Source organism: Centropristis striata, chromosome 1 (genome assembly GCF_030273125.1).
Source record: "Centropristis striata isolate RG_2023a ecotype Rhode Island chromosome 1, C.striata_1.0, whole genome shotgun sequence".
Classification (NCBI taxonomy): Eukaryota; Metazoa; Chordata; class Actinopteri; order Perciformes; family Serranidae; genus Centropristis; species Centropristis striata.
The window spans coordinates 22,662,735-22,680,438 of NC_081517.1; the positions used below are offsets into that span (position 1 = coordinate 22,662,735).

General features: G+C 36.9%; 1 protein-coding gene and 1 non-coding gene across 3 annotated transcripts; both read left to right on the forward strand.

Annotated features, from left to right (window-relative positions):
- Window positions 1–8,147: 8,147 nt before the first annotated feature.
- hmgb2a (high mobility group box 2a) lies at window positions 8,148–11,639 on the forward strand. 2 transcript variants are annotated; one of them, XM_059335194.1, is made up of 5 exons: window positions 8,148–8,279; window positions 9,609–9,768; window positions 9,889–10,040; window positions 10,560–10,734; window positions 10,882–11,639. In XM_059335194.1, the coding sequence occupies exons 2-5, from the start codon at window positions 9,622–9,624 to the stop codon at window positions 11,053–11,055; spliced, it is 648 nt and encodes a 215-aa protein (XP_059191177.1). In that variant the 5' UTR covers window positions 8,148–8,279; window positions 9,609–9,621; the 3' UTR covers window positions 11,056–11,639. The 2 variants fall into 2 exon arrangements, with proteins under 2 accessions (XP_059191177.1, XP_059191186.1); XM_059335203.1 differs by lacking the exon at window positions 8,148–8,279 and adding an exon at window positions 8,453–8,700.
- A 1,861-nt stretch (window positions 11,640–13,500) lies between these two features.
- trnar-ucu (transfer RNA arginine (anticodon UCU)) lies at window positions 13,501–13,592 on the forward strand. The gene is given in 2 exon segments: window positions 13,501–13,537; window positions 13,557–13,592. It is a non-coding gene; the product is annotated as a tRNA-Arg (tRNA).
- The last annotated feature ends 4,112 nt before the right edge of the window (window positions 13,593–17,704 follow it).

Genomic DNA, 17,704 nt, shown 5'->3' on the forward strand with positions numbered 1-17,704 from the left:
ATAACATATAAGAGGGTTACACCCAGTTCTATCATTTTATACTAAATAAATCTGAGCTTGTCTCCAGTTTTATTTGGTATATCATCATCAAAGTGAAACTGGCCTCATGGAGTTTACAGCCAGAACTTTAGAGGTAAATTTACAGTAGGGCTCCACGCTGCTTTGTTTTCTAGTCTGGATGTCATGAAGAAGTGATGCTTTGGAGCTTTTGGTGACTCCATTACATTGTACATAGTTTAAACTGTATTCTTTACAAATATGCTTATTATAGTTTCTTTCGCTTTAACATACATGTCTTGTGTTGCCCACACAGGTATGTTACTTGTGTAGCTTCATATCCTACACAATATTCAAATTAAAACCAATCAAATCAAAATGACTTTATTTATCCCCGAGGGTAAATTCAGTTATTCTGGTAGAATCTCTGTTAGAATGAGACAGCCTGATGGCTGTAGGAGAGAAGGATCTTTTGAATCTCTCCGTCCTGCAACAGAGAGAGAGGAGCCGTCCACTGCTGTTTTTTTGGTCCATAAAGGTTTTGTGTAGCGGATGATCTGGGTATTTCAGGATGGCCTGGAACATGTTGACAGGTCATCTCTCCACCACCTCCTCCAGTGTGTCCAACCTGGCTCCAACCACAGAACCAGCTCTTTAGACCAGTCTGTCCAACCGGCTTGCATCTCTGTGTCTGATGCTGCCTCCCCAGCAGACTGCAGCATAAAACAACACACTACCACCACAGACTGATAAAACATCTGCAGCATCTTACTACACATGTCCAGAGATCTGAGCTTCAAGAAGAAAAAGAAGGCTTTTATCAGATCCCTATATTCAGATTCCTGTCCATTCCTGATACACGCCACAATAGCAGTGTCGTCGGAGTACTTCTGGATGTGGCAGGACTCAGAGTTGTATTTGAAGTCCCCTGTGTACAGTGTGAACAGGAATGGAGCCAGAACAGTGCCTTGTGGAGCCCCTGTGCTGCTCATTAATGTCCCAGAAACACAGTTCCCCAACCTGACATACTGTGGTCTTCCTGTCAGGTAATCTGTGATCCAGGAGATGAAGGAAAGATCCACTCCCATCTCTGTCAGCTTGTTTTTGAGTATGTTGGGTTGGATGGTGTTGAATGCACTTGAAAAATCAAAGGACATGATTCTCACTTAATCACCAGTTTCCTCCAGATGAGCAAGGGCACAGTGAAGCATGAAGGTGGCTTCATTCAACCCAAGATTTCAGACCTCTTACAAGAAAAGGTACAATGGAATGTCACTCAACGTCACAGTTACTACCTGTGAACTGGCAAATCCATCTACCACACTTCATAAAGGAGGAGTTATCCTACATCACAAAACCATCACTCTCCACAGACTTCGTATTGAAAAAAGGAGCCACCTCGACAATTTTGTCCATTAGCAAAAAAAACCCCCATAGTGTTTATAGTCAGATGGACTGAAAAAACTGACCTCTGACATCATGATCTCTTGATGAAAATGTGCTCTATGGGTTCCCATCATTTATACAGTCTAAGGATCACACAAGTCTCCTCTTTACATACATGGCCACTTTATGTTGAAAACATGCAATATAAGGCAAAAAAACCTGATACTTTTTCTCATGTAGTACAAATGTGCTATGTCCACCTGCTGTATGTGAATAATTGTGCATACTTAACCCTCGGGGCTCTGAGCCTATTTTGGCTGTTTTTGAATACTTTTGATTTTGACCTTCATGTACCACATAAAAAATGTTTACTATACCCATATTTGGTATCCATTTTTCTTCACCTATGATCTGACAATTATTTTCTCACTTTAACCTACTTTATCAACATATTGAGCCCAAAAATCATGAAATCCGAGTTGAAAAATTATACTATTTACTACAATAAAAAACACAAATATACTCAATGAATTGTTTTGGAACTTGAAAATGTAAACATAGGATACAAATCTGAACATATAAAAAGGTAAAAATTTAAATTAAATAAAACTACAAAAAAGTCCCATAAAAACATGATATATATATATATATATATATATATATATATATATATATATATATATATATACAAAACATGTATATTTATAGGCTTTTTTTCCTTGTAAGCTGCAACTCTTCAAAACAAACTATGTGCGAAATTACACAGAGAGCTCACCAATGCTCAAATATTACTATCAAATTAAAACTATCATGTCTTTGGTTTTACATGATCTAGGAATGTCAAACAAAAATTGGGATAGAGTTTCAAATCTGTACTTTGGAGTGAGGTTGATAGCAGCGCTCCATGTGACAGCCACAACAGCAGTTGTCACTCAACAGAGAACAGAATTGCTCATCATCCAGTCGCTGAAAATACAGAAATCTACAAAATGACCAAAGTCTTTGAAACCATCTCACAGCATGGATTTTTCTGTGGTGTTCCAAAGATCTTGGTATATTGATGTAATATTCTATAAGGGTTTGTGACATTTTTATTCACTCTCAACATGAAAAAAATGGGTAATTTAGTACCAAATGTGTGTAACAAATGGTATCAACCCAAAAAATGCTGCAACAACTTGCGGGACATAGTTGGTAATAGACTTCAAAGGGAGAACTATCAATGTTCTGAGCCCCCATACATCTTAATAAGTTCAATCAATATATTAATTAATTGATTAAGTTGTTTATTATTAACATGTTTATTAGAGATTTCTGACCAGAACAACTTGACACACAGTTCTGAGCTGTATCCCAAATTAATCTTCAGGTTCACCGTTTTCATGTAACATTGATAACATAAGACATCTATGAGTCATTTTGAAAATGATAAAAAAGAAACAGAGTGGTTCAACTTTATTATGGGCTTATTCTAAGGCCATTTTTTGTGGTACATGGTCTGCTGCTGTGCTGCCCATCAGTCTACTCCATACATTTAATATAATTTGTCGTGCAATCATTTGTTGCAATTGGAATTCACACTCTTTTTAACTGTACTCTTATTGTAGCATTAACCCTCCAGGCACCTTAGGGACCAAACGTGTACATTCTGCTAATTTTATGTTTTTGATTCTCAATATATCGGTCAGTTTAAAGGCTAATTGTATGAAACTTGGCCAGGGTTTGATTTTTATTATCATTTTAAAAAATCCCTATTTTGCAAGGTGTATAGAATAGGAGATATGCACTCACACTTTGACCCTTAAGGCCCGTTTTGGTCCCATTGACTCCCATTATGAACACATATTTTTGATACACTGTAATCCTGACATAATTTAATGTTTTCCCATGAATACCTAATAAATCTAAGCCTCTCCCTTCAAAATACATTGAAAATAGGTTTTAGGTCTGATGACCCCCTCAAACCACCAGGGGCAGCAGAGCTAAATCACACACAGTTTCAATGGAGGCCTGCATCTCTTAGCTTGCAAAATGCATGACAATGAAAAACATCATAAAAATGTTCTTGGTGTGTTGGGATTGATATAAAGGAGTTATCAATTATTGACCTAGTCAAGGCTGTAATAACCTCACCCCAAATATTCCACTTTGCACCTTATGTTTGAAAATATTGCATATTTTGTGTTTTTGCCCTTGAGAAAATCAGGGGTTCTTATGATAAAAAAAGGGCATTAAAACATAAAAAATGAAAATAGTGTGTGTGTGTGTGTGTGTATATATATATATATATAGTATATCTATGTTAGGTCGGAAGCTGCTAAAAGGTTTGATGCAGTGAAAGTGAAAAAAATATTTATGTATGACATTTTTATGACACTTGTATGAGAGGGACCGTTTCGGGACCTTAAGGTGTAAAGTGTGAGGTCATTTTAAAGAGGCCTTGAGTTTTAATATATGTGCACATGTCTCTCTGCACAGCTACATGATTCATATGTTAAGGGATTTGAGCTGGGTCCTGGAGAAGGCCCCATTGGAGTAAATCAATCATCTTTTTGCATTCTTCAAAACATGTCTAGGCTCCTGAAGGTGCATGGTGTTCCTGTGACCAACAATTTATTCCATTCCATATTTTGAAAGCAATGTTATATGTGTAATGTGATCTCCTGAGGGATGTTCCATCAAAGCAGCTAATGACATTGGGGCTTAATTGAAAAAGCCTGGGTTAGAATTAACATCAACTTTTGCTTTAGTCATTCCACTAACACAATTCAGCTATGTCTAGTCAACGTTGACTTAAACCAGGCTTACAAGCTGGCATTGTGCACAGGCACAGAGTATATAAGCAGCCCGGATCAAACAGTTGTGTAACAGCTGGTAACAGCCAGTAAGATGTCGCAATAAGAAGTGTAAAGCAGAGCAGCATCTTTCTCGGCGGCCGAGGAAATAAGCTTTATGAAGAATATAAAGTGACACACCACATCACAATGTGTTGCTCACAAACAGGCAATATTTCTGCCATTAACAGAGCCAATTGTATAGTATATATATATATATATATATATATATATATATATATATATATATATATATATATATATATATATATATATATATATATATATATATATGTATATATATGAATTTAAACATAAAACCAAATCAGACAGCAGTACCTTCACTTTGACTGTGAGACAGTGTAGTCTTGTATTTCTTCATTGTGTTGAATAGTGAAGACAAGAATAATAGAAACTAGAACATTTCCTCTGGGGAAATTCTGAAAGGGCCACGGGGGCTACTGCCGGTGTGTGTACACTATGATGAGATTCTTCAGAGATTTCAAACTATGCCCTTTAACCTCAAAATGTGTGTGTGTGTGTGTGTGTGTGTGTGTTTTGGCAAAACCAAAATACCTATCATTGATCTGACTTTACTTTGAGCATCCTGAGTTCTTCCTGAACGTCTACATATGTATTTTTTTAAGAAAAATTAAAAAATAGCTTTGTTAGAACGATCGAAAAAAACTGTTAAATTTCCCTTCTTCAGAAATCTTCCTGCGTTTTTAATATGGGAGCCAATGAGGCAGTTGGTGCGTGTTGGTGGCGCATCTGTGCGTCCTATGCCCAAACTATAACTCTGACAGCTTTACCAGAGGATTGTGAGTGAGAAGACAAATTTTCCTACGTTTCTATGAATAAATTATTTCTGTAGAGTGGAATTTGCGGCCTGGAGCGCAGTTTTCAAATGTATTTTTTGACAATGTTTTCTCTCCCTCTACACTCTGAGCGATGACATCACACACTGTGACACGAACATTCCGTGCAATACACACCCATTATAATCTCAGAATTTCTACAAAAATGATCATGGTCATTGAACAGGGATTGATAAAAAACTATATGGCCTATCGAAATGTGGAGTAATACACCAATACACAAGTACCAAAACACTGGTCCCTACAGCTATTGCTGTATGGGACCAGTGCTCGGTGCGATTGCCCCGAGGCCCTAATTATACGTTTATTTGAAAGGAAAATTATTATCTAGATAGTGATCAAGTAAAAAAAGTGAGATAAAATTATATTAAGACTAAAATATAAAATTACTTTATATTAAGTCTAAAATACACAAATCTTTGAATTTGTTAAACCATTTTAAATACACTTCAAACAAAATCAATTTGAAAATGTTTATTCACCGAAGACAAAGTATAAAAACTGAAAGTTGAACTACTATTTTACCTTTTACAGCGATGCAAAACCAGAGTGTGATAACTACATTTTGGGGTCAAAGGTCAAATAAATCGTTATGATTTTTAGCATAAAAATGATATCATAAATACATGTAGAAATAAGTGTCATATCACTTTCCTACCTATAACCCATTTGGCTGACAAGTTAAAAAAAACTGTAAAATTTACTGCAGCTAGAATTTGAAGGACAGAATTGTTCTCAATGGCACTGATTGTTCCCACATGCTATTGAAAATGTGCCAGCAGAAGTTCTTAAATCAGTCCTTTTCTGCTGTATTAAAAGCTTTTGTAATACCTGCATTCCCCATTACAGCTATTTTTACCTATGATTGTACAGAATAGGCATGAAGGCCTTCTGTCTGCCATGTTATTGGAACAAAACACGTTTTTTGTGGGCCTTATGCTAAAAAACACATCAGCATAGACATAGGCTACAGGCACAAACCTCCATGCTTTCTTCCTAAAAAGTAAGCTGGTTCACTGACATCCACTTTTTAAGGCAATAACATCCAGCTGTTAGAAAAATAGCTTGAGGAAACCTTGAAAATTGAATAATCTGACACAAACAGAAAATCCTCACCTATTTTCTCTGCGCAGATCGTTGATGGGAAATGATGAGCAGGAGACGTCCAAGTTCTCAATTTAACATAGTTTTATTACAATACGTCAAGAAATGTGCAATATTACAGAGATCTCCGGGTTCAAAACTCTACATGTCCCTGATACACACAGACGGGTTTCAGGTCACGAAGTCTGAACCTCGTCTCTTTCCCTCGAACCCATTAAATACTAACAACGTTTACTAATCATGGAAGTAGATTTCTTCCAGGAAGTTCCGCCTTGTTGATCCGTTGATTCGTCAGTTTTAATCAATACAGGGACACGTCATGTCACCGGGCAGCAATCTTCTGATGGCCGGCACATCAAGTTCCGACCTGGCCTGCTAACAAACTTGTTAAGACAAACATTCTGCCTTGTTATGTCTTACAGATATAATTTGGAGCCACTTATTTCTAACATGTATTCTAAAGTCTAAAAAATATGAAACATAAAATATATTATTTGTGATTATAGAATCTTAATAAGTTTAAGCAAATGGAATATATGTCATTAAAGTACAGTAATCACAGTTTCTAAACCAACATTAACACACAAACATAATCATTGTATCAAAATCATATTGCCTGATTAATATATAAATGCATAGAGAGAGAGATGAGTACAACCAAGGTTTAGTGAATTACGCATACATAGTGACATTTGATAGTGACCTGCGTCACGCACAGAGACAGTCTCTGGCGCCGCTCCAGGTGGCAGCCTGTAGCCGCAGCTCCCGTAGTGTATTGTAACTTTTGTTTAATTGTTGGTTTTTATAAGTATGCCTAGGTTGTTCTTTTTATTTAATTGTGTTGTCATTGTCTCTGTGTGTAATGCTGCTGCTACACTGCAATTTCCCAGCTTGGGATAAATAAAGTCTATCTATCTATCTATCTATCTAGACAACAGAGACAGACAACAGAGACACAAAAAAGAAGCAGAGTAATCAAATCATTTAACAAGATAGAATAATCAAATTATTTTAACACAGCACACAACCTCCTCACTTTATATTATACACTTATCACAATTGCCACCAAAATGAAGGTGAGTTAAGTAAGCAAATACTCATTTACCATCCCTTCCATTAATAATGTAGGGAACAAACAAACAAAAGAAATCCTAACATCTTCAGACTTAAATCATTAATAATACACAGCCAATAAAGAATACTAGGTGATTCCAGTAGGTGCCTACTTGGAAAAACCTGTGACTTTGTTTCTACTAAATATCAAATGTACCCCTGCTTGAATTGTTGATAAATTATGGATATACAATTAACATTATGTAGCCTCACTGATGACAAACAATACATTTTGTGTAGGCCTGCAGCCTTTTCTGTTATTTTCATATTGTGCATTTCTGTATATGACATACAAGATCATATACAAGACCTACGCAGCATGGTTGTTAATTTCCAGCTTCTATGCAGTCAGTATGTTAAACTACTCCCCCTGGTATAATATACCAACATATTTAAGTTGTATTTTGATGTGGCAAGCGAATACTGGAAGTATATTTTTCATTTTTCAAGTACTGTGCCTCAAGGTTTCCTTAAGCTAATTTTCTAACAAGAAACAAATGAGCTGTTTTGTTTTTGACTTAATCTACTAAGGGCAGTTTGAATTGTCTCCTGTGAGGCCTAAGGATCAGTGGTTTCTCTTGTCAGTCTCATGCAGAAAACAAACAGTGATCCCATAGACCAGCCCAGCCCTGAACACACCATCAACAGATGTTATTTTTACTCGAAGTCGAAACAAACAAAGGACTTTTCGCGCGGTACGTTTAAAAGTCCAGCTCAACCAATCATCTATCTTATCCAAACGCACCCAAACTTAATGTCTTCATCGTCGGCTAGGCAGCCAATCACGGTGGCGTGTCTTCCTGGTGGACTGCGTTCAAATGTAAATGTGTCAATCTGGCCAATCCGCTGCTGAGGAGGCGGAGCTGCGGTAGTACTTCTAGTTAAGTTAGTTCGGCCCGCAGACAGTGACAAAACAGTCGAGCTTTTGTCCTGTTCGGTCGAATACAATTCTTGTTGGAGAGAAGAGGTAAGGAACCATCGTTTTATGCTTATTTTACCGGATACATTTGTTGTTTAAATCCTCTTGACAGTATGTTGGAGTTAGCTGTAACGTTTCTGACGACCAACTCTCCATTTTGTGCATATTCGCCAAATAGAGCCTAGTGGCGAGTTAACGTTACACCGTTTATATGTTGGCGATAAGTTGCTGATAATAACTTAAACAAAAGCTGTTGTATTCTGGTAATAAAAAATAAATGGCGATATTTTGGGCTCTGTCGGTATTACGACACGGTCAGAGTTCCGTTAGAGCTGGCCGTAGCTGGTCTATTGCTGGCTGCGACACATGCAGTGAACGCCATTTGGTTTGTAGCTCGGCCTGCTACCGTTACACGACGGTAGCGCCCACATCTAAGCTGTGAATTCTCCATTGGACTCGGACTCTCATGGTTGGTTTCACCGTAGTCGAAGGGAGAATATCAGTGGTGAAACTAACGCAGTCACTATGTGTTACGGAGCTTTGGGCGCTGTTTAGTTTAGGCGGGAATATGCAAAATGGAGTCGTGTCTTTTTGTCCCAGAGAAGCTGAAATCCGATTAGAGCCGTTAAACCCCCTTGGGCGCCTACAGGGCCTCATTTTATCGTTTTCTACATTATTTCAACTCAAGAACGACGACAGAATGACAAACAACAAACTAACAAAAACAAAACGGACAGAAATGGCCTTTTTTAGTTTTCTACATTATCTCAATTCTCCGACGACAGAATGTTGAAATAGTTAATTAATGAAGTTGACGTTTTCATATTTGTGTATATTGATTTTTATTTGATCATTCTTGATATAAAAATATGAAACGGCATAACCATATGTTATATATAAATACATTTTAAAGTCATGATGACACCATAGCCTATATGGCCTCATTTTTTTTTAACAATTATTAATGAATAAACAAAAAGAACAGTGGAGTACTTATTAAGAGCCACAATATGAAAAGACACAAACGCAATTCTAGACAACAAAGACTCAGTAACATATTTACAAATAAGAGGTAATGTAGACGAAAATGACATACATAGAATAATATAAGGGACAGCCACGAAAAGACAAAATCAGTGCAAAACCACAAGATGAAAACAGACAAACAAAACAAAAGGCCTGATTTAAAAAATAACAATAAAAAAATTCTTCATTAATTCAACTCTCAGATGACAGAATGTTGAAATACTCCACTGTTCTTTTTGTTCATTAATAATAATTGTAAAATAAAATAAAAACTTTATATTTCCTTGTCTGCCCAGAGGCCTTTTCCACTAATTGTCTCGTTGACTCGTGATGTTTTTGCCTTGTTTACAGATCAATCGCAGTCATGAAAAGGGACGCAGGAAAGCCAAGGGGAAAGACCTCCTCCTATGCCTACTTTGTTGCCACCTGCCGTGAAGAGCACAAGAAGAAACACCCAGGGGCCAGTGTTGGCTTTGCAGAGTTTTCAAGAAAATGCTCTGAGAGATGGAAGGTAAGATGACATCATTTCTTCTGCAGTCAATAAAATGAAAATATTAAAGTATTTAAATGGCATGCATTTCCTGTGTGCGCATGCATGCTTGATCGCTCATTTCTGACTTCTGTTTTGTAGACCATGTCAAGCAAGGAGAAGGTGAAGTTTGAGGACATGGCTAAGAACGACAAGGTCCGATATGAGCGAGAGATGAAATCATACCAACCTCCTAAAGGTGCACCTGTCAAGGGCAAGAAGAAGAAGGACCCAAACGCACCCAAAAGGCCACCGTAAGTTGTAAACCTTCACCACATGTCCATGTGTAGGGTTTAGGCCTAGGAAATGTGTGTAAAACCTGGGCGATTTTAAAATAACACCCTAAAACCTGGAGTTTTTCTGGAAATTCAACAGAAGTGCCTACTTAATAGATTTTTCAGCTTCTGTTGCGAAAAGTACTTGAGAGCTTATACCAGTGGCTTTCATGAGAAGTTAAGTTTATTTGTCCAAACCTCCAATAGAGTTTTTTTTTTAATAAATTTGTTGCATTGCGACACTCCGAAGTGTATTCTGATGCATTTCATTGGCCAAGAGACTGAAAATAGGTGGAAAAAACGACACATACACATTCCCAGCTTTAATGGTAGAATAAGGCAACAGCGCCCCCGGTTTTAATGGTGGAAATGCGATAATGCTTTCCCGCCTTAAATGCGATTTAAAACAAGTTTATAGGAGATTTTTAAAACAAATTCTTAGTTGCAGGGATGCTGACAACTGCGTTTGGATATTAATTTATTTTCATTTCTCTCCAGGTCTGCCTTCTTCGTGTTCTGCTCTGATCACCGCCCCAGAATTAAGGAGGAGAATCCTGGGATCTCAATCGGTGACATTGCCAAGAAGCTTGGCGAGCTGTGGTCTACACAGACTTCCAAAGACAAGGCTCCCTACGAGGCCAGGGCTCTAAAACTGAAAGAGAAATATGAGAAGGTAACCACCTGTTTTTAATGTATTTGAACAGTAACTGCAACTTTGTTGAAGGATAATTGTGGCAATTTATACCTTTGTGAATGAAAAAGGATATAACCTTAATATTTGAGTTTGACTAAGCAGTATTTCATGCACTTCCTCTTTTAGGATGTTGCCGCCTACAAAGAAAAGCTTGGCTCAGGGAAGAGTGATGCTGGCAGGAAGACTGGCCCAGGCCGGCCCGCCGCCAAGAAAGCAGAACCAGTCGACGATGACGAGGATGACGATGATGACGACGATGACGAAGAGGAGGATGACGATGATGACGACGATGATGATTAAACGGTTTATATGTTGAAGGATGTGAATTTTTCAATGCATTGTTCAGCTTTTGAATTCCAACGGTATAGCCTGCTGTCCCTGTTGGTCTGTATGTAGGATACCAGACCTGTATTCCTTTTCAAATTCAGGGATTTAGTTTTTTATTTTGTCACTTAGTCCCCTAATGATTTTTTTCTTTTAACCGTTTTTCTGCTGAACTTGGGTTTGTAACATCTTAAATCCTCGTTGCTATTTAAACGGGCAGCTAGAAATTAATTTCCTGTGAAAATACAAATGACTGAACTTGTACAAGTTATGGAAGGCAGCAAATCGGTAAAGATTTTAAAATGTATTGTTTTTGGAAGCACTGCTTATGTTTTCTGTTTAGTGGTGCGGTTTCTTCATTGTCATTTTACTACCAAGAGTTCTGTAGTTTGATTAAAAAAGGTTTGAAGCCATTTTTAATGTCGAACTTTGAAAAACTTTCATGTAGGTTTGGATTTTTTTTTGTAATAAAAAAATTTGTATATTCTAAATATGTACCCTGAATTCCATGTTTGTTTGTTTTTTTTACCGATTTCCCAATGGTTAATCAGTATTGTAACTGAGGTTTTGCTGATAAACAAGGTAATGAACAATCAATATTTAAGATGTTAGGTTGCTAACTGCCTTTACACCATAAAGTTATGCTCTATGCAGTCTTTGAATAGTGAAGATAAAGCTCAGTGTTTAAAACTGCAATAGCCATGAAGCAAAGTGTTTTTTTTTTTAGCAATTCTCACAATTTAAATAGTGTTAGGGGTTTGGATTCTGTTCCTTAACATGCCAAGGCCAGTCCTTTAGCACTGCACATTCTTCTGACTGGTGTGTCATTTAAAAGATAGCTGAGAGATATAACACTCTGATACATTTAAACCCCAACTCAAAAATAAATAAGCAACAAAATGCAAATGTTTAATTTTCTATATTTCATGCCTCCCACCAATTTGCTTGGCTGTCAGTCATTTTGTAGATTATCAACATTTGTTTCTGTCTAGGCCAAAAAAAGTTAAATAGTTGTAAAATACATCTTGTTACAATGACACCATTAGAGTTTGAGACATTGTGCCTAATACGGAAAACAGTTGTACCACCTTTTTAAAGTGTAATGTACTGTTAATGGAAAAATTGGATGACTTCTATGTGCCCAAGAGAACTGAACACAGTGTCTGGCATTTGATAAAATTAATTTTAAAAGAAATAGTTTATTGTGAATTATTTTGTCCTAGATAAACGGGTAATAAAAATCTGATATTGTGATAATTCTACTCTAGTTTAATTGTTTATTATAAATATTTTTAATTCCACTTGAACTAGACCATAATGTGATGGGCTCACATAGGCCTCATTTCAAGAGAGAAAAGGCAATAAAGCCTGAATAATTGAAAAAAAAAAGAATCACACCCAAGTCCTCAGGGGTCAAAAAGGACCCCATGACATTATACTGGTTTAGCACATGTAGAAAAAAATATTACCAACTTTTTTTTCACATTTTAAGGCAACTCATGACCGACACATTGATATAAGTTAACCTGTATTATTGGTATTGATGTGCCAATGAAGCCTCATGAAGCATTTTCTTTATTTTCTGAGCCCACTAGATGGAGCCCTTGGTTCATTGAAAAAGGCTCTAGCAATGGTAATCAAGTGTGTTTTCAGCCCTTTGTTGAACAGAGAGCTCCATCTAGTGGAGTCAGAAAATGCTTCATGAGGCTTCATTGGCACATCATTAATTATTGGTATGTTGAAAATGATTTGGGGTCAAAAGGGAGCCCAGGACCACAGGAGGGTTAACACAGCCATCATTACCATCTCAACTATTGTGATGGTGATTTCTGATGAATAAAACACTGAGTCAAGCAACTGTCTTTCTGTGAAATTTAATGTTAGCTCTGCAGAAGACTTAAAGCACACCAGAAGAATGAGCCCTCATCAGAGGAAATCAGGGTGTTTATAACCCAAATGAGCAGGTTAACAATACTAACAAGATTACATTAGCAAAGGACAAACAAAACAGAGATTGTGTGTTCACAGTACAAAAGAGGAGCTCATGTAAGTGAACACATGTGCAGCATAAGTCAGAATATAAAAAAGTTCCCCAGAACTCAAATATTTTTTTCTTGTGTGGCCCTTATCCTCTTCCGTAGCAGAACGATAGGAAACCACATATAAACGTTTCCATCCCCGGAAAGAAGGAAACTCGATTAAAAAAAATGTCTCAGATTTCGGCTCTTTCGCCTGTTACGTCGCGTGTAACTGTTCTTGGCCAAGAAGTGGTTCATAGATTTATTGAATAGTAGTCTACACTGTCGTGTCATGAGGAAAACTACATATGTTTTCGTTTCCTTATTACATGAGTGAATCAACTGACAACGTCACATCTCAAGTCAAGATTCATATTTTGAGATTACACGCGCTTCAACAGGTGGCTCCGTGGCGCAATGGATAGCGCATTGGACTTCTAGTCAATTGCTTGAGCAGTAATTCAAAGGTTGTGGGTTCGAGTCCCACCGGAGTCGCACTTTTACGTTTTCGCTGCGAAGATTGCAGTTGTGTTGATACAAAAATATTTTTCTGGGATTGATTGCTTTAACATTAAATGCAGCCAGCTATCTCTGGAATTCGAGTTAAAATCATGGATCTTCATAATATCTTATTCATTCTTATTCACAATTTACTGGTGTTTTATTGAAGCAATAATTTATGTGTTTCTATAATTTGTTGCTCAAATGATCAACTCAGCTATCCTTTTTTCATCCGTTTATCAGGGCCAGGTAGTAGGAGCTGCAGGCTTAGCAATATAGTCTAGACATCCCTCTCCCAAGAAATATTTTGCAGCTCCACCTGGGGCAACCAGAAGAGCTCTCCGGCCACATGACATATATAATGGCTCCAGTGTTACCAGTTGTGAGCACTTGGGGGCAGCAACTCACTCCTGGCCAAGAGGGAGCAATCCACCGATTTCCAGCAGAGATAAGTCCCTGAAGTGCAAGACCCCCAGAGGGACACGGTCATAAGCATTCTTCTATTAAAAAACAACAACACATGTAGACTGAATGATTAAACCTTGATGCCTCTTTGAAATTACCTCACACTTTACACATTAAGGGCCGTAAACGGTCCCTCTCGTTCAAGTGCCATAAAAATGTGATATAAACATATATACATATTTTTTTTCACTTTCACCACATCAAACCTTGTAGCAGCCTCCGACCTAACATAGATATAAAATAGTTTTATTTATTTTTTATGTTTAATGGCCTTTTTGTCATAAGAAACACTGATTTTCTCAGGGGCAAAAACACAAAATATGCAATATTTTCAAAAATAAGGTGCAAAGTGTAAAATTTGTAAAAAAAAAAAAAAAAATTTAGGGTGAGGTTATTACCGCCTTGACTAGGTTAATAATTGATAACTCCTTTATATCAATCCCAACAAACTAAGACCATTGTTATGGTGTTCAGCTTTTTCATTGCCATGCATTTTGCACATAGACTGTATGGATTTTGCAAGCTAAGAGAAGCAGGCCTCCATTGAAACTGTATGTGATTTAGCTCTGCTGCCCCTGGTGGTTTGAGGGAGTCATCAGACCTAAAACCTATTTTCCATGTATTTTGAAGGGAGAGGCTTAGATTTACTAGGTATTCATGGGAAAAGCATTATATTATGTCAGGATTACAGTGTATAAAAAATATCTGTTTATAATGGGAGTCAATGGGACCAAACGGGCCTTAAGGGTCAAAGTCAAAACCCACCTGTCTCCTCAAATCCTGGTGAACTTTTACCGCAGCACCACCGAGAGCATCCTTACCAGCTGCAGTTTTTCCCCTCAGTTGTCACCCTGTTGAACTCTACACAGAGGTGACCCACCTACTGTTCTGTAATCTGCCCACATTAACCCTCTGGAGTCCATCTATTTATTGAAAATACACGTTTTATTTACAGTAATAACTTTATTTATATATGATATGTAGACAAGCTGAGAAAGCCAGTTGAAAGTGCATCATAGGAGCTTTCACAGTGTGCCATTTATGTTTCTAGACCATTTTTAAAATGTGAATTTTCTTTCTACAATGAAAACTATTCCTATTTTTAATTTACATGTAAATAGACTGTTTTGTAGTTTTATTATTTATTATTTTTTCTGCTGTTTTTGTATGTGTAAATGGTCAAAAATCCATAGAAACCTGTGTCTTTTGCGTGTATTTTGGGTTCCTGGCAGCTTAATACTTTTTTAATTAAAATAAAATGAAAAATCTGACTGATAGCCAAGTTTGTGTGGAGAAAAATGAGCCATGCATGTGATGTAAGGACAGACTGAAAGATGCTAAACAGAGACAGAAATGAATGCATAGGAAGTTGACAAATTTGAACCAAAATCTCCTGGACTTCAGAGGTATAATAACTATTTATGGCTATTTGGCTATTTATGGCTACTCTGCACTTCTGGTTAGATGCTAAACTGCATTTCGTTGTCCTAGTACCTGTAGTCTGTTCAATGACAATAAAGTTGAATCTAAAAGTTATTTGTTTCTCCTATTCTATACACCTTGCAAAAGAGGAATTTTGGATTTTTAAAAAATTATAATAAAAAACAAACCCTGGCCACGTTTCTTACAATTAGCCTTTAAACTGATCGATATATTGAGAATCAAAAACATAAAATTAGCAGAATGTACACGTTTGGTCCCTAAGGTGCCTGGAGGGTTAAACCTACATAAGCCCTTTCAGTAGCTTGCAAGGGTAAAGAGCTGGTCCTATGTTCCACTGTCAGAACAAAACCTGCATTGCTCACAAAACAAACTGATGTCGCTTACTTTACACATACTGCTGCAGCACCTATACTGTACAGCACTACTGTGCAGCCCATGAGCTCTGGACAACGAGGTTACACACCACTACCCTTATGTTGACGTTTCCCGGGAATCTGTGAAGTAACCTGTTGTTGTACTATTGTGTGTTTTTCTGTTAACTCTATATTTTACTGCATGTTATCCCTGATGTAGAGCACTTTGTGATTGTATCTATGAAAAGTACTCTATAAACTTACTTACTTACTTACTGAGTGACTGAGTGACTGACTGACTGACTGACTGACTTACTGACTGACTTGCTTGCTTACTTACTGACTGACTAATTGACTTACTTACTGACTGACTGACTGATTGATCGATTGATTGACTGACTAACTTACTTACTTACTGACTGATTGACTGACTGACTGACTTACTGACTGACTGACTGACTGACTGACTGACTGACTGACTGACCATCTCTTCCACTTCGTTCCACAATGCCGGACTGCAGTGTGAATGGACACCAATATTATGCTGTTGTGGAATCAGGATGAATGTATAAGGCGAAAAGTCAGCACAGCTCAAATCATCACGCTGGACAAGCAACAGAAATCAAACAACCCAAATGACTTTTTCCTGAGATTCTAACCCCAAAACCTCTTCAGTAGAGAGCAGAACACCCACACTGTCCCAGCTCTGTGGAAGAAATCATTTATAACTCCACTACCTAAATTGTCATGAAGCCAGTCTAAATTATGTTTAACTTATGTAGATTATAAGGACATACTTTATTAAACTAAATATATTTCACTTTTATATGAGTGAACAGCCATAATGAACAAGCAAAGTCAGACTAAAAACTAGTGTACTTTTCTTAATACAGCTACAAATATTTTTACCTGCATGTAGAATGTTTTTCTTAAAATTCTTGAAATTAGAAAAAAAAAGCTGTAGAATCTTTATATCAAACAAGTAAAACAGTCTAAAATAAAAACTGCTTACTAAGAAGAACTATCTTATCAGACAAAAAATGAGCATATATCCCCTTGATCTAACATATTTCATCTTACTTAGATTTCAGTTTGTGCAGTGTACAAGCGGGAAACGACTATTTACAGTACTTCAACCACTAGATGGGACTATCTTTAAATGTCAGTCCATGTGCAGTCTAATAACCTCCAGCCATGCAGAGTGGCTGGGATAAAGAGGAGTGAATAGCATCAAACAGTCAAACAGCAGAGAGGAGAGGAGAGAGGAAGCTGTAGTGAGACTTTATCGACAAAGTGAGACAAGAGAGTGGCAGTTTGATCCAGTCAGCCATCAGATCAGTGATTATGGGAATACTGAGGACATTAGTGGCTTTTCTTCTCCACACGGCTGTCTCTATGACGGTAAGACACTCTAGCTCATTTTCACTATATCATACTAAATATTATACTATACACTGTAAAAAATGTCTGTAGATTTTACAGTGAAAAACTGCTAAACTATGACAGTAAAAGACCATAAAATGATAAATGGGTTAATTCATTTTCAGTAACAATGAAAGACCATAAATGTATATATCAGCCAAAACAGTATTATTTTTTTTACAGTATTTAAAAAAAATACATTACTCCACTTTAAAATACACTGTAATATGTATTTAATGTAAAATCTTTAATTCATGCAGCATTTATAACGTTTTTTCTTGTCAGTTATATGGCAGATGCTCTTTTAATGGAAAAACGTTTTATTTATACAGTAAAAAATGTCAATTTTAAATGTGAAATCAACAGTGCCAATATCCAATATCCTAAAAGTCACACCATATTTATTACGTTCTGGCAACAACA